The following is a 22,065-nucleotide window of genomic DNA, read 5'->3' as shown; positions in this document are numbered from 1 at the left end:
TTAACTGATTTTTAAGTTAGCCCGTGTTCAGAGAAGGCAATAGCACCCCACTCCAGTACTCTTGCCTGGAAAATCCCATGGATGGAGGACCCTGGTGGGCCGCAGTCCATGGGGTTGCTAAGAGTCGGACACGACTGAGTAACTTCACTTTCACTTTTCACTTTTCACTTTTATGCATTGGAGAAGGAAATGGCAACCCACTCCAGCGTTCTTGCCTGGAGAATCCCAGGGACGGGGGAGCCTGGTGGGTTGCCATCTATGGAGTCCCACAGAGTTGGACACAACTGAAGCAACTTAGCAGTAGCAGCAGCAGTGCTGGGCTTTAGCATGCTGGATTTAGCAAGGTTTTGCCTGTTTCAGAGCTGAGGTTGTGGATAACCTGTCTTATGGAATGCATCAAGTTATTTAGCTATAAATCATGATTCTGCCGCTGGACTTAAAGCTATTACTGGTGGCTTTTCTTTTCCTATGACCAAAAACCAGCATTCAAATAATTCAGATTCTTTAGAAATATTGTTATGGACAATAAATTGCTCCTAGGAATGCTCTCTTGAATTTTTGCAAGTGGTGGTCCTAACGGAAGATAAGCATGAAGGAAATCTCATAACAATGAAAAGAGATTTTTTTTTTTTTAACTAAAAGCTGTTTTGCCTTAAAAGGCTATGGAGTCTCACCAAAGCCCGAGGACCTGTGAGACCTCCAAGACCTTAGCAAACATTGAGCATATTTGACTGACACAAATTTTGGCAGAGGATGCCAGATCTGTCCATACTGTGAACAAGTATTCCTAAAGAAATAATTATCCAAGTTTTCTTTGGTAGACTCTGTTATCTGGAGCTTCCAAAACCTTTGCCAAAAACCTAGACCAATGGTCCTTTGGTACTCAATTGGATTCTTAGAAGATTAGATGGCAATGTTATCAGGAGAGCAAACTTTGTTTTTGAGAGCTTGACAAAAGGGCTCAATCGTATGTGTTGAAGAGTAGAGGACAAATGATGGAGAGTGAGTCACTAGGGGCTGGTAGACAGGTAGGTCATATTTAACAATTTCTGTCTCAAAGAAAGAAGCCTGGAAAATTCATGTGAAATAGTGATTAGAGTGCAAGATAAAGCCTTAAGATGGTCAGTCTAGTATTACAAAGTCCCCATCTTTTGGAAGCCAGGGAACTTGAAATTCTTGGCATTCTTAGGTATCCTGGGATCCTTCTCTGTGTCATAAAATGTGCAAACATTCACAAGTTACCACCTGTCCCTCTTTCTTCTTGACACAGAAGTTTCCCCTTCCTGGCCACTCATTGCAGTCCAACATCTCCCTGCACTACTCCACTGGCATGCTCCTTGGTGACACGATAACACACATGTCAGACCAGTAGTGTTTTCTCACTGCTTATGCTCTTGACTTCCACACGATGTGGCACTGTTGACTGTTTCTTCCTCCAAGAAGCTCTTCCCTGCCTTGACTTCCAGTTATCACTCAAACACTTTCACGTGCATGGTTAATTTGCCCTTGTGCTTCTTCAACCCCAGAAATATCTTTCCATAGCCCCAGCACCATCATTTATATCATTCTTCCACTGACTTGACTTTGAGAAGCGGGGGAGTTCCTTCCAAACTCCATATGGCTTTCTCTGTGAAACCTGGGAAGGCCAGCCAATGTTCTATAAAGAGATTAGAACCCTGGATACCCTTAGTCCAGGTAGAATATTTAGCATTTCCTTGAGAAGATGATAACATCTGTGGAAAGGTATCTTGATACTTGAATATCTCTGAGCTGTGAAATCAATCTGAGAAATGCTAGCAGAAACCCATTGAAAACTCTTCCAAACTTCTTCTCCAACCTCAAGGAACTGATCCACCCCTTTCATTTCCCTATGTGCACTAATTATAAGTCTGTTACATTTTCACTTCCAAAAGAAAATATTGCCAATTTGAAGAACCTGAAAATGTCTCCTCTTGAGGACCTGCTGAACCACCATTTTGATATCATACCAGGGACTTCATTTGTCTTGTTATAGACTCTGGACATCTTTGTTCTACTCAGCATTCCATGAGATTAACCATATCTCCATGGCTCAATATCAAGTTCACTTCATGGGCATATTTGGAGGATACCTCTCCATAGTGAGTGAAGCTGGCAAAAACTCTCTAACTGGAAGATGCACATGAAATGGATTTCTCTGGACTAGTGAGAGAGAGGAAAAGGTAGAGTGACTTTAAAATCTAGAAATGGTCAAGATGTATTAATGATTCCCTGACATTGTACAGGAGACAGGGATCAAGACCATCCCCATGGAAAAGAAATGCAAAAAAGCAAAATGGCTGTCTGGGGAGGCCTTAAATAGCTGTGAAAAGAAGAAAAGCAAAAAGCAAAGGAGAAAAGGAAAGATATAAGCATCTGAATGCAGAGTTCCAAAGAATAGCAAGAAGAGATAAGAAAGCCTTCTTCAGCGATCAACGCAAAGAAATAGAGGAAAACAACAGAATGGGAAAGACTAGAGATCTCTTCAAGAAAATTAGAGATACCAAAGGAACATTTCATGCAAAGATGGGCTCAATAAAGGACAGAAATGGTATGGATCTAACAGAAGCAGAAGATATTAAGAAGAGATGGCAAAAATACACGGAAGAACTGTACAAAAAAGATCTTCACGACCCAGATAATCACGATGGTGTGATCACTGAGCTAGAGCCAGACATCCTGGAATGTGAAGTCAAGTGGGCCTTAGAAAGCATCACTATGAACAAAGCTAGTGGAGGTGATGGAATTCCAGTTGAGCTATTTCAAATCCTGAAAGATGATGCTGTGAAAGTGCTGCACTCAATATGCCAGCAAATTTGGAAAACTCAGCAGTGGCCACAGGACTGGAAAAGGTCAGTTTTCATTCCAATCCCAAAGAAAGGCAATGCCAAAGAATGCTCAAACTACCGCACAATTGCACTCATCTCACATGCTAGTAAAGTAATGCTCAAAATTCTCCAAGCCAGGCTTCAGCAATACGTGAACCGTGAACTTCCTGATGTTCAAGCTGGTTTTAGAAAAGGCAGAGGAACCAGAGATCAAATTGCCAACATCTGCTGGATCATAGAAAAAGCAAGAGAGTTCCAGAAAAACACCTATTTCTGCTTTATTGACTATGCCAAAGCCTTTGACTGTGTGGATCACAATAAACTGTGGAAAATTCTGAAAGAGATGGGAATACCAGACCACCTGATCTGCCTCTTGAGAAATTTGTATGCAGGTCAGGAAGCAACAGATAGAAGTGGACATGGAACAACAGACTGGTTCCAAATAGAAAAAGGAGTATGTCAAGGCTGTATATTGTCACCCTGCTTATTTAACTTATACGCAGAGTACATCATGAGAAATGCTGGACTGGAAGAAACACAAGCTGGAATCAAGATTGCTGGGAGAAATATCAATAACTTCAGACATGCAGATGACACCACCCTTATGGCAGAAAGTGAAAAGGAACTAAAAAGCCTCTTGATGAAAGTGAAAGTGGAGAGTGAAAAAGTTGGGTTAAAGCTCAACATTCAGAAAACGAAGATCATGGCATCTGGTCCCATCACTTCATGGGAAATAGATGGGAAAACAGTGTAAACAGTGTCAGACTATTTTTCTGGGCTCCAAAATCACTGCAGATGGTGACTGCAGCCATGAAATTAAAAGACGCTTACTCCTTGGAAGGAAAGTTATGACCAACCTAGATAGCATATTCAAAAGCAGAGACATTACTTTGCCAACAAAGGTCTGTCTAGTCAAGGCTGTGGTTTTTCCAGTGGTCATATATGGATGTGAGAGTTGGACTGTGAAGAAGGCTAAGCGCCGAAGAATTGATGCTTTTGAACTGTGGTGTTGGAGAAGACTCTTGAGAGTCCCTTGGACTGCAAGGAGATCCAACCAGTCCATTCTGAAGGAGATCAGCCCTGGGATTTCTTTGGAAGGAATGATGCTAAAGCTGAAACTCCAGTACTTTGGCCACCTCATGCGAAGAGTTGACTCATTGGAAAAGACTCTGATGCTGGGAGGCATTGGGTGCAGGAGGAGAAGGGGACGACAGAGGAAGAGATGGCTGGATGGCATCACTAACTCGATGGACGTGAGTCTGAGTGAACTCCGGGAGTTGGTGATGGACAGGGAGGCCTGGCGTGCTGCAATTCAAGGGGTCGCAAGGAGTCAGACACAACTGAGCGATTGAACTGAACTGAACTGATAGCTCAGTTGGTAAAGAATCCACCTGCAATGCGGGGAATACCTGGGTTCCATTCCTGGGTTGGGAAGATCCACTGGAGAAGAGAAAGGCTACCCACTCCAGTATTCTGGCCTGGAAAATTCCATGGACTGTATAGTCCATGAGGTCACAAAGAGTCGGACATGACTGAGTGACTTTCACTTTATCTAGGATAGTGAAAGAAAAACAGGCAACTTGGGCTTTCAAGTATCTGAATCCATCTAACTCTCTGTCCTCGAAAGAACCCTCTTTGTCCCAGGGGAGACCGATCCACTCTTTCCCGTTTCCCATAACTTTGTTTCATACTGAATTTCCCTCCCCACGGCTTCCTACTGCGGGAATTCCCGCGGGAATTCCCTCACTTATCTTTAACAATCGTGTCTCTAACTTTGAAGAGTTCTGTTAAGACTCTTCTGATCCCCTGCCAGACTAGCTTCCTAATCTATAAACCCTTCAAAACACGCTTCTGTCACCCAAACTTTAAAGAGAGTCCCTAGAGCATGAGGATGAGAGAAGACACTCCTAAGCTTCCCTGACCCCCCCATCCCCTAAATCCCTTTCAGGTTCAAGCCCTTTCTTTTCCTTTGCCAATCCTGTTACCCACAAATGTTCTCTTCAGTATGTTTTTCTATCTCATGTTCCTTCTCTAATCAGTTTCCTCTGGTTTTTCTGCATTCATCTACCCACTTAATTTCGGTAGATGTTCCTCACCTTCTTTCTCATCATAGAGCTGCAATGGGACCAGGAGAGGTTTTCAGTTTTGGAGAGAGGGAGAATATATGAAAAAAAAAAAAAAAAAACTTGGATAAGTTAGAGTATTTTAATCTCCCTGCAATTATTTTTTTCCTGAGAGTAGTTATTCCTAAAGTATAAGTATTAATAGGTACAGTACTTTTCAAAAAAAAGAACAGTTTCTTGGTCAACTAAGCTTGGAAAATACAGTTAGACATTTTTTTCCCCCTAAAGATAGCCGAAAATTTTTAACATGATAATAGGCATTTCTTAGTTGTCTATTATTGCATAACAAATTGCCCTCAAAATTTGATGCTTGAAACATACATACACTTTCATTCTCTCATAATTTTTGTGGGTCAAGAATCTGAAATTGGCTTGGTTGAGTGGTTCTGGCTTTGAGGTTCTCATGAGGTTACAGTCAAGAAGTCAGTCAGGACTGTAGTCATCTGAAGGCTTCACTGGGGCTGGAGGATCCACCTCCAAGATGGGTTATTCACGTGGCTGGCTGATCGATGCTGGCTGTCAGCAGGTGCAGTAAGCTTCTTACTACATGGACTCTTCCACAGGGCTGCTTGAGCAATCTCATGACATGGCACTGGGTTCCCCAGAGAAAGCAGTACAGGAGAACAAGGAGGAAACCGCAATATCTTTTATTATCATTATTATTAAAATATAGTTGATTTACAATACTGTAATTGTTTCAGGTTTACAGCAAAGTGATTCATATACATATCTATTCTTTTTTAAGATTCTTTTCCATTACAGTTTATTACAAGGGGTTTTGAATGGAGTTCCCCGTGCTACCCAGTAGGACCTTGTTGTTTACCTATTCTCTATATAGGAGTTCATCCCAAACTCCTAATTTACCCCTCCCCCTGCACTTTCCTCTTTGGTAACCATAAGTTTGTTTTCTAGGTATGTGAGTCCATTTCCGATTTGTAAATAAGTCCACTTGTATATTTTTAGACTCCACATATATATTCTGGAGTATGTGTTAGTCACTCAGTTGTGTCCGACTCTTTGCGATCCCATGAGCTCACCAGGCTCCCTGTCCATGGGATTCTTGGGGCATGAATCCTGGAGTGGGTTGCCATGTCCTTCTCCAGGGGATCTTCCTGACCCAGGGATCGAACCCAAGCCTCTTGGGTCTGCTGCATAGGCAGGTGGGTTCTTTAACACCAGCACCACCTGGGAAAGTATACATTTTAAATACCACCAAATGCTATTTTTTTCCTCTGACTTCCTTCACTTAGTGTGATAATCTCTAAGTCCATCCATGTTGTTGCAAATGGCATTATTTCATTCCTTTTTATGGCTTAGTGATATTCCATTGTCCATATATACCATATCTTCTTTATCCTTTCATCTGTGGATGGCCACTTAGGTGGCTTCCATGTCTTGGCTACTGTAATTAGTTCTGCTATGAACATTGGTGTCAAACAGTTCGATATAAAAAAACCAAACAACCCCATCAGAAAACAGGCAGAAGACCTAAACAGACATTTCTCTGAAGAAGAAATGCAGCTGGTCCACAGGCACATGAAAAGATGCTCAGTCACTAATTATTAAAGAAATGCACATCAAAACTATAATGAGGTATCACTTCACACCAGTCAGAATGGCCATCATCAAAGAGTCCACAAATAATGAAGTCTGGAGAGAGTGTGAAGCAAATGGAACCCTCCCACACTGTTGGTGACCATGTAAATTGGTACAACCAGTGTGAAGAACAGGATAGAGGTTCCTTTAAAAACTAAGAATAGACTTATTATATAATCCAGCAATCTCACTCCTACACATACATCTGGAGAAAATTCTAATTTAAAAAGATAAATGCACAATATCTTTTATATTCTCAGAAGTCACAAACCATCATTCTGCTGTACCTTATTTATTACACACAGTTCAGTCTCATTCAGTGTGGGAGAGGAGGTGTGAATATCAGGAGATGAAGACCATAAAGGAACATTTTGGAGGCAGCCTAGTGGGCTGCCGTCTACGGGGTCGCACAGAGTCGGACACGACTGAAGCGACTTAGCAGCAGCAGCAGCAGTGCAATTAGGAATCTCCAAAATTTAGAGGCTCTCAAGCAGAGGAGAAGATGAGTGTCTGGAGCAATAATCCTGAAATACAGAGCACGAGTGTGTATTGAGGATTCCCAGAGTGGAAGACATAGGAAGATAAAACTTGAGTTCCCGCTGGGAACGGGGGTCCAGAGCCCACTCTAAAGAGGATCTCTCCCTGTATAAAACCGAGCTTCTCTGGCAGTCCCAAACTGTTTGGAAGGTTCACATTCTTGTAAGCTGTTTGTTTCCTCTGTCTTAAATCAAAGATTGGGTGAAAAAAGTCAAAGTTCACAGGCTGAAAAGAACTTACCACAGAATCTCCAAAATCGGAGTTGGAGACCGTCTAGAATGCTCCGCTGTTTCATGCCAGGAACAGCTTTCTGTGTGGTACTGTTTTTGCTGTTTACAGTCACATGACCGCATCCTAACAGTCTCTTTTATGATCTGCGGTAAGTGTACAGTAAGGTCACTTGGGTAATTCAGATAACAAAGGCCCGTTCTTCTCTGCTCGTTTGTCCAGCATCTTGTTTGCAAAGGTCCTAGCCTGGGGTCAGAGCCGTGGTGCTTGGAGTAAGTTCTCACCAATTGCTTACATGGACCTTATCAGCGGACGTAGAACAGGAAAAGAAAGAACAAGGATAAAAAGGCTAGCGAGTGAGGAAGAACTAAAAATGGAGAGTGAAAGAAAAGATGCGTGAGAAAAAAGAAGGAATAAGAAACGTGCACAGCCAGGCTCCCTAGAACGCGCAAGAGTGCTTTCGCCGTCCTTGGCCACAAGGTGGCACCCTTTGAACTTTCTTTCCTCATCAAAATATGAAAGGGGCGGGGGGGTTGAAAGGAGGGAGAAAAGAGTAAGCACTCCCCCAACCAAGAACAATTTGAAAACCCACCCCAAAATATTTAAAATCTGGGACAAAGAACCGTCAGGACGGAACTGCTTCAATTGCAAAACCTCAGCGCTGCCTCCCGAGCGGCCCGCCGGCCCGAGTCAGGAGCAGCCCCTTTAAAAAAAAGCGGACTACAGTATTGGGATTCTTGAAACCCGAAACCTAGAAACAGAATCGTAGCGGAAACCAGAAGGAAAACCTTGAACTCCTCCAGACAATTGCTTCCGGGGAGTTTTTCGGGAGAGCGAGGGGGAATAAAGGGCCCGAGAGGAGGGCCCCTCGGATGGCGCGCCCCTGAGGGTCCTGGCGAGTTCGAGGAGCGTGGGGAGGAGAGGACCATACCCTCTCCCTTGGGCTGCAGGTCATGGCCACCGTGGAGCAGAAAGCCCTGGGCATTGGCTTCAAGTGTCTCTCTTTGGCCACTTTTGTGCTCATCTGCGCCGGGCAAGGGGGACGCAGGGAGGAAGGGGGTCCAGCCTGCTACGGGGGATTTGACCTGTACTTCATTCTGGACAAGTAAGTGCCGTGAGTTGTTCCACCCTAGGCTAAGCTGATGATGCTTTCTTCCCGGGCTGGGCTCCTTGGCAGGGTGGCTTTGGGACAGGCGCGCATCTCCAGGGACCCAGAGGGGCCGCGGGAGGTGGCGCTGGCCCCAGCTCTGCGCCTTTGTGGACCGAGCGCGCGTCCCCATCCTTCCCGGCTGCAGGAGCCGGACGGGCAGGCGTCGCTGCTTGTTCTCCAGACAGCTTCTTCTCTGCCTTGCTTTCCGGCGACCGAGGCGCCTGAGTTTGAGGATGGGAGTGTAAAGACGCTGTTGACCTACTACCTCTCTGTGAACCTTTTCCATTTGCTTTAGAATCCTTGGTGAGAAAAGCTGACTTAGGAGAGGTAGAACAACGTTCAGGCACGTCTAAAGTAAGCGGCGTGGGCTTTTAAAAGCCAATCGTCTCTTGTTTAAAAACTCTGCCCTACATATTCCTTTTCCCTGGTTCCTCATCATAGAATGTAGGCAGACTGGGCACTTCGTGGGAATATAAGGCGAATTTCTCCACTTCACTAAGTTTGAGGCTAGGGAGTTCTTTGTTGTGGGGACGTCTTGTGAGTTGTAGGATGTTTTGTGAGTTGTAGAATGTTGAGCATCCCTGGCCGCTACCCTGTAGATGCTGGTACTACCCGCTCCATAACGTCCCCCACCCCACTCCCCAACCCCCACTAGTCTCTCCGTGGTGACAGGCAAAAATGTCTCCAGACATTGCCAAAAGTCCCCTGCGGGTATATTTCTCCTCCCTCTGGGCTTGAGAAACCCTGATGCAGGCGAAGTCAAGTTCTTGGCGATTTGACTGGTGGGCTACCAGGGAAGTGCAGGAGCCCTGGTTTTCTTGCAAAAATGGATGAGGCTTCAGGACTGTTCAAGGGAGAACTGAACTCTGCCCAATCCCCCGTAGACTTGCCAAGCCACAGTCATTCAAGGAAGTTGCCTGCTATCAACTAAAAAGCAGCTTTAACAATAAAAAGCCCCTCAGCGAAGATCAGTGCTCACTAGCGTCCTGTGAGCGCCCCGCTGCCAGGACGGGACGCTTGCTGGTACAGTGGAGGGGACATGAGTTTCACAGACTGGAAAGTATTTGCGAGTTGGAAAAAGAGTCCTGCAAAGCAAGCTGGCCAGCTAGACACCAAATGTGCTTTGCAGTTGCCCCTGGAGTTTGGTTTTTTTCCGTAAAGGCTGTTTTGAACTCCAGATTCTTTGGATGAAAAGGGAGATCTCTTTCCTGCAGATTTATGAGAAGGTGGATACTGAAAATATACTCCAGTGCTAAGAAATGGAATTTCTTTTGTTACTTCTAGCGGCTGGGATCACCAGCTCACAGATTCAGACCATCTGAAAACACAGATGCCCATCATTTTGCCTTTTTTTTTTTTTTTAAAGCCAGTTCAGAAGAACATACAGGAAGCTTGAAAATGGACAGAATCACCATGTCCTGGAATGGAACAACTCCACATTGCAGATTTATCAAACTCTTTCCAAATTACCTTATAGATTGAATTAAACTTTAAAATCAGAGTTCTGAAAGAATTTTGTTGGTGAGAGGAATTTAGCAAAATGATTCTAGGTTTATCTTAGAGAAAAAAAAAAAAAACAAGTATTAAGAGCTAAAACATTTTGGAAAAAGAATAATGAATACTTATATCTCCAAATATTAAAATGTACTGTGAGGCAAATTAATAAAACACAGGATGGCTTTTTAAAAAATGGTTCTTGAACAAATGGTTGGTCCATAGGAAAAGAAGAAGTTTAGATTTACTCTTTACCCCCACCACCACCACCAAGATAAATTCCAAGGGAATTAAAGATTTTAATGTTAAACATTTAATTGAAAAATGAAGTATTGAAAGAATTAGAAGAAAACTTAATGAGTATTACTGTAATCTTAACTTTGGAGCTTTAAAAACAGAGTAGCAACAATAAAGAAAACTGCAAAAAGATTTACATATATTAAAATCTGACATGTCTATAAGCGAAAAAAATGCCACAAATAAAAGATAACAAGTTACAAAAACTTTTGCAACATAAATTCGCCTCTATAGAGTAACCTTAAAATGTAATAAGCAGTTTTTAAAAGATCATCTCAGTAGAAAACAGGCTTACTATATGAATAAATCACAAAAAATTATGAAAGGTAATAAACAAAAAAGTTCAAGTTCCCTAGCAAAGAAATGGGAAAATCAAACAAGATGTAATATTTATTACGTTGGCAAAGATTTTTAAAGAATTGTAATATTCAGCATTGGCTAACTTGTGGGAATGAGGGCCGTTGTCATATCTTATAAGGAAAATATAAATTTGGTTTGGTCTTTCTAGGTTTGTGCTCTCCAGTAAAACTTTCTATGATGATGGAAATACTCTCTTTTTGTGCTTTCCAGTACGGTAGCCACTAGCCATATGTGGGTATGGACTCCTGAAATGTGTCCAGTGGGACTGAGGAAATGAACTTTCTATTTTATTTAAGTTTAATATAAATTTCAGTAGCCATATGTGTCTATTATTTTGAATAGCATAGACAAGAAGATAGCATGGCAACACGTATCAAAGGAAAACTCCAAGATAGTCAGAAAAGAGTGCCTATATGTTCGTGGCTGTGCTGTTTATGATAATGAAGCTGAAAATTATCTAAATGTCCAACAACAGAGGCTTTAATAAGTTAGACGTGGTATATGCATGATATTGAGTACACATGTTATACATGCATGTAAGATATTTTTAGGAGAAACACAGTGCACATAATATACTCTTAAGGGAAAATACAATTACCAAACATTATACGCTATGTTTCTACCTTTGTAAAAAATGCTAAACACATGTGTGTCTTTATTTACCCAATATGTAATAGTATTTGTCTGTAGAAAGTAGAATTTTAAAATTCTTTTTTTACACTTTTCTGAATCTTCAAATTTTTCTACAATGAATGTATAGTACTTTCATATTCAACAAAAATAAGTTATTTTGAGTTTTTAAAAAGTCACTTCAAGTGTGAGGGGACTCTCTTAACCAGAGTGCTGAACTCCAAGCCCCTCACAGTTATAGAGGATTTGCTTTCATGTCTAATCCTGGAGTACATTTCTAAATACACCATAGGGTCCTTGGCAATGTTGAGGACCCAAAAATGCTCTGGGAAAAAAATGGTGGGGAGACCTTTACAGGTACCTACCTTTACATGGAGGTGGACTCCTCTGACTTCTTTTAGTTGTCTTATTGCTTGAAGAGAGGGACATTTTTGTGCTGAATGAGAAAGTTGCTAGAACTTGGTATGATAAGCGTATGCAATTCCAGTTTGCCATCTCGATTCGAGCTGATTTATGGGATTGTGGAACCCAAAGCTGGGGGATGGGCCACAAGCCAGTGATAGCAAACAGTCCCCCAGCTGGTCCCTAAAGACATGGTCTTTTGTCCTAGAAAGTACCTCCCCAGAAAGTGCTGTCCAGCACCCAAACACTACAGCTTGCAAAGGGAAAGAATGCTGATGAGTTTTTTTTCCTTGGGCTTCTCAGATCCTCTGGCGGACAAGACACTGTAGAGGCTGAAACCAGTGGCTCACAAGGCAGTAGATTCACCATTCTTCTCCCCACCCCTCAACTCCCTTTTTTCCCAGCGAATGGTTCTCTTCTTTTCTGTGACATTAAACCTCAGCTCATTTCAGCTTTAAGCAGAATGCACCTCTGGCTTGGAAGAAACCCAGATTATACATTTAATGGAACGTCATGTTTTCTCAACCAGAAGCAAAGACTTCATAATGATAACCTAGACTACCACAGTAACACAATAGGGCATTATTAGCGGCTTTGGCCACGGAGCTGATGGACTGGGCTTCACAAGGCTTTATATGATGGAATTTTATGTTCATTCAAGCATGCTTTTCTGGTTACAGTCAGGAAAAGTAGACTGCTGGGAATTCAATCAGGGATTTGAAAAGTCAGATTTGGAAGGACTTTATCCAGAGGAAAACAGTCAAGGAGCAGCTAGCCACCTTAAATCTCCCAGAGGGCCCTCTAAGATTAGTGCACCCAGTTGGCCAACCCATGGACATGCGTGGACCTTTCCTCTCTTGCAGGGCTCTTCTGTTATTACACTAGATATTTATATATCACATATTGGTCTGTTTTATAGAGAGCTGTTAGTCACTTAAGTGGAAAAAATGGACTCTCCATCATGAGTCTGGGGAAGTGCTGGCTATATTCATGTGTGCCCTACAGATTTCAAAAATAGAATGGTTGAGTGGGGTGGGGCAGGAGAAGTGGAGGAGATAGTGAGCTGGAGGATGGCAGTAAGCCTTGAATAGTTGACCTACAGGGTTTCCTAAAGCCACAGCCTGTCACCCAACAAATCCTTACATTTGCAAAGACCCTCTACAGGCTCACTGTGTGGGCTCCTTCCCCATTAGAACTCCCCAGCTCCTCCCTCCACGACGTCTTTTCTGTTCAGCACCAATTTTCTCTTCCTCTTTTCCCCATACAAAGGGACCCTGTCTTGCCACTCATGCAAGTCCAACCCCAGCATCCAAAATTGGGTGGTCACATGTGGTGATGCTCTGTAGAACCCTTCCTATGTGTTACACTTCAGAGACACAGTCATTAAATGGATTTTTATAACATTAGACTGGGAACCACACCATGTTCTGGATTCCCAGCTACTAACTTACAAAAGAAATCTTTAGAGTCAAAACGAAAGTCTCCTAAAACTTACACCGTCTCACAAGTGCCCCAGAGAAAACCTTGCTTGGTTGCTAGGGCAAACGCACTAGTGTCTAATTTACTGATGAGAAAACTGTTCAACCTTGGTCAACCCACTGGATTAAGTGACCTGTGGAAGGACCTAGGATTAGATAATGACAAAGCTGGGATGCTGTCTGCTCCTGACTCTCAGCCCAGCTCTTTCCACTCATCATTGCCCTGTGCAGTTGGGTCATAATGAGAAGCACATGGCAATACGACTGGGTAGATTCCAGGAATTAAAAATCCCTGCATCAGAGTTTCAGGAAATGATGGTGCATAAGGCAACTAAGGTTACTTAATTGAGGAGCTACTGCTCTGCTGTTAAAGCAGTTCTAAATTGATTGAAAGTTTCAGGGTCTCCAACCCTCTGCAGCCCATGGAGATGTTCCAGAGGTCTGGGGATTACCTGATGGGTAGCAGGACTCTAAGGACCTCTGATTATAATGCCCTTAAAGATCTGATAAATTAATAATTTGTTCACATTTAATCCAGTGGAAAGGGGAAATTCAACTCTGTAGACATGTTAAAACTCACAGATGTAGCTTGTTTTCAGAAGTGCTTTGGAAGAAGACTTCCAGTAATGAAAATGCAAACTTGACTCTGAATAAGGAAGACAGAGTTCATTAGAAGGTACCTTGAAAATGATACAGTAATAATTCTGAGAAGCATCAGGGAAAATAGCTTTTCAGGGCCTTGGAATGTCTTCTTTTTGATATCAAGATGGATTTGATGGTTTTTCATTATTCTTCCTTAATTGAAAGAATTGTAGTTTTGGAGAGGTCTTATCAGGTCAGGTAACAGTTGGTAGAACTGCTTGCAAATTGGAAGGTTTGGCTTATGGTTCAAAATAAATAGGGCAGAACTCTTTTGTTTTATTTTGTGCTTCTGTCTGGGCCTGCCAAGTAATTACCTCTATATGTGGAGACCTGGTAAAACTCAGTGTCAAGCTGAGAATAGAATCCAGGAGTGCTGGAGGAAGGCACCCATCCTGAGATAACCTGCAATTATCTTCAAATCCTGTAGGACTCCCAACAGTCCAGGAGCAAACTCTGGCATCCCTTAGTGAGACTTGGCTGTCACACAAATGCAAATAGGATTTGCCCATCCTAAAGGAAATCAGGCCTGGGTGTTGATTGGAAGGACTGATGTTGAAGCTGAAACTCCAACATTTTGGCCACCTGATGCGAAAACCTGACTCATTTGAAAAGACCCTGATGTTGGGAAAGATTGAGGGCAGGAGAAGAAGGGGATGACAGAGGGTGAGATGGTTGGATGGCATCACTGACTCAATGGACATGGGTTTGGGTGGACTCCTGGAGTTGGTGATGGACAGGGAGGCCTGGTGTGCTGTGGTTCATGGGGTCGCAAAGAGTTGGACACAACTGAGCGACTGAACTGAATTTAGAACATGTGTCTATTTTTGATATGATGTCCAGAGACTGTATTTTGCCTCTTGCAGTGATTACTGGGCAACAAAAGACCAAGTGGGTATTTGGCTATTTCCTGATGTGCTTCCCAGACATACCATGTTTGTACTGAAAATAGTGATTAGATTTCTTCCATCTGGAAGAGCTGATTCTTTCATTCATTTGGCATAGATTTGTTCTCAAGTCTGATCACAAGTGTGTGCTCCAGTAAAAGTACAGGTGACAATACCTGTTGTCAACACTGTCCTGTCCTGGAGGCTGCAAGGAATGGAAGAAAACAGCAAGCAGTCCAAAGCTATTTGCTTTTTAGGTAGGAGGACATTAGAAGGACTCCAGGCAGGCAAAGCTAAAGGCTCTAATGAGGGTTTGGGGCGGGGGGCAGGTTAGGTTGGGCTTCCCGGGTGGTGCTAGTGGTAAAGAACATGTCTGCCAACGCAGGAGACATAAGAGACAGAGGTTCGATCCCTGGTTAGGAAGATTCCCCCAGAGAAGGGAATGGCAACCCACTGCAGTATTTTTGCCTGGAGAATCCCCATGGACAGAGGAGTCTGGCGGGCTACGGTCCATAGGCTCGCAAAGAGTTGGACACGAATAAAGTGACTTACCATGCACGCAGGTAAAGTCAATTTTAGATCAAAAAGGAGAAGAAATAAGTAAGTGTACTGAGTCCATGTTACCTGCCACGCATTGTGTAAACATTTTGCCTGTATGATCCCATTTAGTTATCTCCTTTATAACCACATAAGGCCATGATCACTATTTGACACATGAGGAAACTGAGGTTTAGCAAGGTTAGCCAAGGTCATTGTAAGTGGTGAAATCAGCCTCAAATCCAGGCATCTCTGACTCACGATCTATGCACAGAGACGAAAAGAATCTAAGCATGCAGGAGAACATTGACTCAGTCAGTGCAGTTTATGGTATGCCATGGTAACAAAAAATCCCCCAAATCACAGTGACACAAAACAGCAAAGGTATAAATCTTTGTAATTTCTGTCTCTGCTACACATCTGGTGAGGGGCAACAGGGGCTCTGCTCAGGGTGCTATCCTGGAAGCTAGACTGGTGCAAATTCCTCAATACTGGCTTTTACCATCATTGCTGCAAAGGAAGGAAATGCTGGAGAGTCTCTGGCTGGAGCACTGCCAATAAATTAATGATTTGTCCAGATTGAATCTGATGGGAAAGGGAAATTCAACTCTGTAGACATGTGAAATGACATGCATCCTTCACTCACAACCCACTGGTCAGAACTAGTCACGTGACTACTCAACATCACCACCACCATCGCACCATCAATACTACCACTACCATCACCACACACGCAGGTGTGCGTGCCAAGTAGCTTCAGTCGTGTCCTACTTTTTGGGACCCTGTGGACCATGGTGCACCAGGCTCCTCTGTCCATGGGATTCTCCAGGCAAAAATACTGGAGTGGGTTGCCATGCCCTCCTCCAGGGGATCTTCCCAGTCCAGGGATCAAACCCATGTCTCCTGCATCTCCTGCATTGCAGGTGGATTCTTTACCCACTGAGCCACCTGGAAGGCCCACTGCCATCACCACCAAACCAACAAATAGGGTGTGGAAAAATACCATCCTCCTGTTTTTCTAAAGGGAGAGGAAAGCCAGATATGGGTGGGCATGAAAAGTCTTTACTATAAATCTTTAACTATACACTACTTTTGCCTGAGTAAGCAAGAAAGGAGTAGTCCCTGGGAGAGGATATAAGGATAAGACTTCTGGTCCAGGGTCAGTGTTGATCCATGTCTTAGATATGTTCATCAACCTGGAATTACAGTCAGACACGACAGTTCAAATCCGCCTGTGTGGCAGTGATGGCCTCTTGTTCTTTTCCTTCCTTGCCCATTGCTCCCATTCTTTACATGAAAAATTCAGTGCAGTGGGCACGGGATTAAATTAGACTAAATAGAAAGTAGAAATGAAGATGAGACATGTTTCCCTGATAGCTAAGTATTACATGAATGTATTCAGAAGCTCAGAATCCCTTTGTTCATAGTTTGTGGACTATGAGGGAATTTGAAAAGCTGTGAGGGGAGAGCGGGATGCCCAGGTGGTGCTGGTGGTAAAGAACCCATCTACCAATACAGGAGATGCCTGAGACAAGGGTTCGATCCCTGGGTCGGGACTATCCCCTGGAAGAGATAAGGCAACTGACTCTAGCATTCTTGCCTGGAGAATCCCATGGACAGAATAGTCTGTGGGCTACAGTCCGTAGGGTCGCAGAGTGTTGGCTGCAACGGAAGCGACTTGGCACCCCTGTACACCAGGGGAGAGCAGCCCCTGGAACACTGAGGCAGCCAGGCTCAGAGGATGCTGTGTGTTGCAGAGGCTAATTCCGACCTTGAATCAAGAGTATCTGGGTTCCAACCAAATGTGTTTCTCAGTGAAGGTGTCATTGCCATTTTCAGTGGACAGTTCTTCACTTAGAGGGACTGTAGGATGCTTAGCATTTCTGATCATTCCTTTGTAAATGCCGTGAGCTTCTAGTCATTGTGACACTCAATAAATAAATACCTCTACATATATCCCTAAATGCCTTCCTTGAGGTGGTACCACCCTGGTTGAGAACTCCTGACTGAAAGAAAGCAGGTAGAGCAAGGCATGCCAGTGATACTGATTTTAGGCATCGTAGGACTACATCTGATGAGGAAGAGCATTTATCTACAGGAGGAACCAGAGGGCCAGTGGAAACTGCTGACCTTGGAAATGAATGTGCTCAACCAGTGGTTCTCAACTAGGGACCAGATCAGAACCTTAAGGGTCAAGGGCAGGCTTGTATCTTTTGGAAAATTTCCCAAGTGATTGTGATGTGGTTCTTTCCCTCCCACAATAAATCATGAGAGTGAACAGAAAGACCAGAAAAGCTGTCCTATAGTGATGGCCTTGTTCCTCTCTCATGCGGATGTGGCTAAGGAAGCAGACACCTGATAACTGAATGCCAAGCAGAGTTCTTACTTTAGATGGTGGTATGGAAGGCTCAACATGATATAGCGAAGGAAGAGCCAAGGTCACAAATAAGCCATGCTTTGCCCTGCTGTGTTGGCAGGTCCTGCGTGTGTGCATACACATGGAGGCCGTAGTGTTTGCTAGGACAATCCTTTGTTCCCTTTCTGTCAAGATTCCAGGCAGGAAACATACCCCAGTTCCTCAGGGGCATGAACTGGACTAATCACAGAGGTTAAGAAAGCTGACTTTGGAATCAGGCATTTCTGGCTTTAGATACCAGCTCAACCTTTTACTAAGTTGTATGACTTGAACAGATTTTTTAGCCTTTCCGAACCTCAGTCTTCTCATTAATAAAACAGGTATTAAAACTACTGCCTCACAGAAGTATCCTGAAGATTAAATAATATTCAATTAAAACCCTTAATGAAGCATTTGGTATGTGAGTGTCCTAGATGATGATAATGGTGGTGGTGATGGTGGTGACAGTACAGTGGTGGTGATGGGGATGATGGTGGAGGGGGCGACAGTGATGGTGAAGATGGTGTTGATGGCGATTGCAGTGGTGATGGGGATGATGGTGGAGGGGGCGACAGTGACGGTGAAGATGGTGTTGATGGCGATTGCAGTGGTGATGGGGATGATGGTGGAGGGGGCGACAGTGATGGTGAAGATGGTATTGATGGTGATTGCAGTGGTGATAGTGATGATGATAGTGATGATGTGATGGTGGTGGTGATGGTGACAGTGATGGTATTGATGGTGATGGTAGTGTGATCAAGATAATGGTATTATTGATGATGTGATGGTGGTGGTGGTGATGATGGTATTGGTGGTGGTATTACTGATGATGGTATTGGTGGTGGTGATGGTGATGATGGTATTGATGATGATGGTAGAGGTGATAATGATTATAGTATTATTGATGATGTAGCAGTCGTGGTGGTGGTCGTGGTGATGACAGTGATGCTGGTGGTGGTAATGGTGGTAATTACCCCTAGAGGAAATGGATGTGTTCTTCTAACAAAAGACATCTCCTTAGATTATAAATTGGACTTCCTGTCTAGGGTAAGGAGTACATCAGTTCCATTCAGTATTTATCAAACTTTGCTAAATGTATCAGATTACAAAATGCCTATGACATGTTCCTGGCTCTAAAGGATTTCACAGTTTAGCAGAAGAGACAAAGGGCTAGGGAAACAGAGTTGGTGAAATAATGAATTTTGATTGAGATTAGAGAGGTTTAGGAGATTTTCTAGAGAAGGTAACCGGATCCAGGACTTGAACCTCAGGCAGGGTTTTTCCAGGTGACAAAGTAAAGAAAAAAACATCGATGCCCAAGGAGCAACACAAGAAGGTGAAATGACACATACTCTTTGTGATGTAAGCATGACAGTGAGGGTGACAGAAAAAGAATCTGGGAAGAGCAGGATTTTTCATATCAACAGTAGGTTACGGGATTATGTTGGGGGAATGGGAAAAAAAGAACAAATGAAATTGAGTGACTTTGTAGGGTGGAGTACCAGGACTTGATGAGCAGTTGGCTGTGAGTGAGTGAGAAGAAAGAGCTATGAGGGGAAGGAGTAGGTTTCAGAAGAAAAGAGGAGTTTGGTGTGGACATGTTGAGTCTGAACACGTAGGACATTTGGGTGAAGGTATTGAGTAGGCAGTTGGATTTATACCCTGTAACTGGGGAAAAAAAAAAAAAGACTTGAGAGTTGTCAGCCCAAGAGTAGTAGATGAAAATATGGATATGATAATAAATAATATGGAGATAATATCAAGATAATATCAGGGTTAAAAAATGTCAAGGAGAGGTGGTGTTAAATGAGGAAGATGGCCAGGGTCCAACCTCGAGGAATTGCCAAAAGGAATGTCTGGGCCAAAGAAGAAAACTCCATTAACTAGAGGTGAGAAGAATTCGCCAGAACAGTTAGAAGAGAAACAACTAAGAACTGTTACCACTGAGGCCAGGAGAGAGAGAATTTCAGTGGAGGGGTGACGAACTAGATGTTTTCCCCCTAAAATCATCATCTCTGTTCCTAGTCTTGGGGGCAGCATCACCCATAGATCTAACCACGTAAGCCAAAAGGCTGGGATGAATCCTCTTATACTCCTAAGCCTGGCAGTGTCTGCTCCCACATCTCTGCTTTGTCATCTCCTTGCTGTGCTGTGCTTAGTTGCTCAGTCGTGTCCAACTCTTTGCAACCCCATGAATTGTAGCATGCCAGGCTGCTCTATCCATGGGGATTCTTCAGGCAAGAATACTGGAGTCAGCTGCCATGCCCTCCTCCAGGGGTCTTCCCAACCCAGGGATCGAACCCAGGTCTCCTGCATTGCAGGCGGATTCTTTACCATCTGGGCCACCAGTGAAGCCCTATCATTACCTTAGTTCAGGCCATTTCCCACCCAGTTCATGGAAATGTTCTCTAAATTGGTCTCTTTACCTCCTCTTTTTTTTTAACCTTTCCCCCTGGGGCTTTGCAGGTGGCTCAGTGGTAAGAATCCGCCTGACAATGCAGGAGATGTAGGAGACATGGATTGGATCCCTGGGTCAGGAAGATTCCCTGGAGTAGGAAATGTCAACTCATTCCAATATTCTTACCCAGAAAATTCTGTGGACAGGGGAGCCTGGCAGATTACAGTTCATGAAGTTCCTAAGAGTCGACACACCTGAGCATGTACACACTACTCTATAGTCTTGACATTGGTACCAAGTTGATCTTTTCATCTCCCCCACTCCTTCAACTTCTAAATACTCCCCAAGTTCTTTCAGTATAAAATGTGAACTCCTTAGCAAGGGATTCTAAAGCTTTTTTGCTCTGATTACTATGTGTTGCCCTTAGTTTCATCTCTTACCACACCCAACACCCTTGCAATTTCCAACAAAACTGTTGGTGTGCAGTTCCCTGAACTAACCCCATGCTGTTTCTTGCCTTTAGCTTTAGTGACCTCATCACCATTTCCATATTTGTATAGGTGATACCCTCATAACTTTTGAGATGATACTGGCATTTCTTCCCTTCCCGTCACTAGCTGTGGGCTCACAGTGGTACAGAAAAATTGAAAATAGTCATCTCTTTACATATCATCTTCATTCTACATTTGTTCTTTATTCAGAGTCTCTCAACCCTGTAACAGCTCATATCACATAATAAGCAGCAGAGGGGTCCATTATCAAGACATGGAGAAGAATAACCCTTGGTGTTTGTCCTCTGAGGTCTCATTCAGTGGCCTTATCTTCTTTTCCTCATACCCTGCTGCTTAACCATATACAGCTCATTCCTGTAGGAATCACCTAGAACAGGACTTCGCCAACACCTTTTGGCAAAAGGATTATGATCAGAATCTTAACCATCATTATTTACATAAAATGTTGTGTTAGTCACTCAGTTCAGTTCAGTTCAGTTGCTCAGTCGTGTCCGACTCTTTGCGACCCCATGAATCGCAGCATGCCAGGCCTCCCTGTCCATTACCAACTCCCAGAGTTCACTCAGACTCACGTCCATCAAGTCAGTGATGCCATCCAGCCATCTCATCCTCTGTCGTCCCCTTCTCCTCCTGCCCCCAATCCCTCCCAGCATCAGAGTCTTTTCCAATGAGTCAACTCTTCGCATGAGGTGGCCAAAGTACTGGAGTTTCAGCTTTAGCATCAGCCCTTCCAAAGAAATCCCAGGGATGATCTCCTTCAGAATGGACTGGTTGGATCTCCTTGCAGTCCAAGGGAACTCAGTTTTGTCCTATTCTTTGCGACTCCATGGACTGTAGCCCACCAGACTCCTCTGTCTATGAAATTCTCCAGGCAAGAATACTGGAGTGGGTTGCCATGCCCTTCTCCAGGGGATCCTCCCGGCCCAGGGATTTGAACCTGGGTCTCACACATTGCAGGCAGATTCTTTACCATCTGAGCCACCATAAAAGATAATGCAAATATCAAGTTTATGGAAACTATATAGAAAATTAAAAAAAAAAGAAATATCCTAACTCAACTACACTCCAGTCACAATAATAAGCAATATAAGGTCAAAGGAAGTACAAAATGCCATTGGACAGCCATAATCTAACCATAAGTAAATGGATGGTACATTCCAGTTCATTCCTCGCCTGTGCTTGTCCCAGTATAATTATTAGTGGCTTCCTAGTTTACTCTTGAAAGTGTTTCAGTTTGGATTTTAAATTATATGCTCATCCTGATTATTGACTGTCATAAAAGACACTATCAAAGGAACACAAGAGGATTGAAGGCCGAACAGGTGAATCCTCTGATACACCTTATTCCATTAAAATGGGCAATCAGTTTGGCACTTCTGATTCCACTCAAGTACACCAATTTTAACCTTGCCCTGGCATCCCCATTCCCAAATTCTCATAAAAATGTGTGGAACTTCTGCAGTACTTCTCGCTAACTTAGCAGCCTAACACTACGAATTGTAATCGTATGCTTCCTCCCTCCATGGGGAGGCAGTGTTGCACAGGTGTTAGGAGTA

At 43.4% G+C, this 22,065-nt stretch overlaps 1 protein-coding gene across 1 annotated transcript in view; it reads left to right on the top strand.

Moving 5' to 3' along the window:
* The first annotated feature begins 8,148 nt into the window (after positions 1-8,148).
* Positions 8,149-22,065, top strand: part of ANTXR1 (ANTXR cell adhesion molecule 1) — a 258,178-nt gene continuing 244,261 nt past the window's right edge. Inside the window, exon 1 of the mRNA XM_086326257.1 lies at positions 8,149-8,435. Within this exon, the coding sequence (XP_086182383.1) occupies positions 8,284-8,435 (152 nt within the window). The 5' untranslated portion in view covers positions 8,149-8,283. The remainder of the gene's footprint in view (positions 8,436-22,065) is intronic.

The sequence above is a fragment of the Bos grunniens genome, chromosome 11 (genome assembly GCF_055505025.1).
Source record: "Bos grunniens cultivar Pamir isolate PY7600 chromosome 11, Bosgru_T2T1.0, whole genome shotgun sequence".
Classification (NCBI taxonomy): domain Eukaryota; kingdom Metazoa; phylum Chordata; class Mammalia; order Artiodactyla; family Bovidae; genus Bos; species Bos grunniens.
The sequence above is the reverse complement of the archived record's forward strand: the minus strand, read 5'-3'. Positions and strand labels throughout refer to the sequence as shown.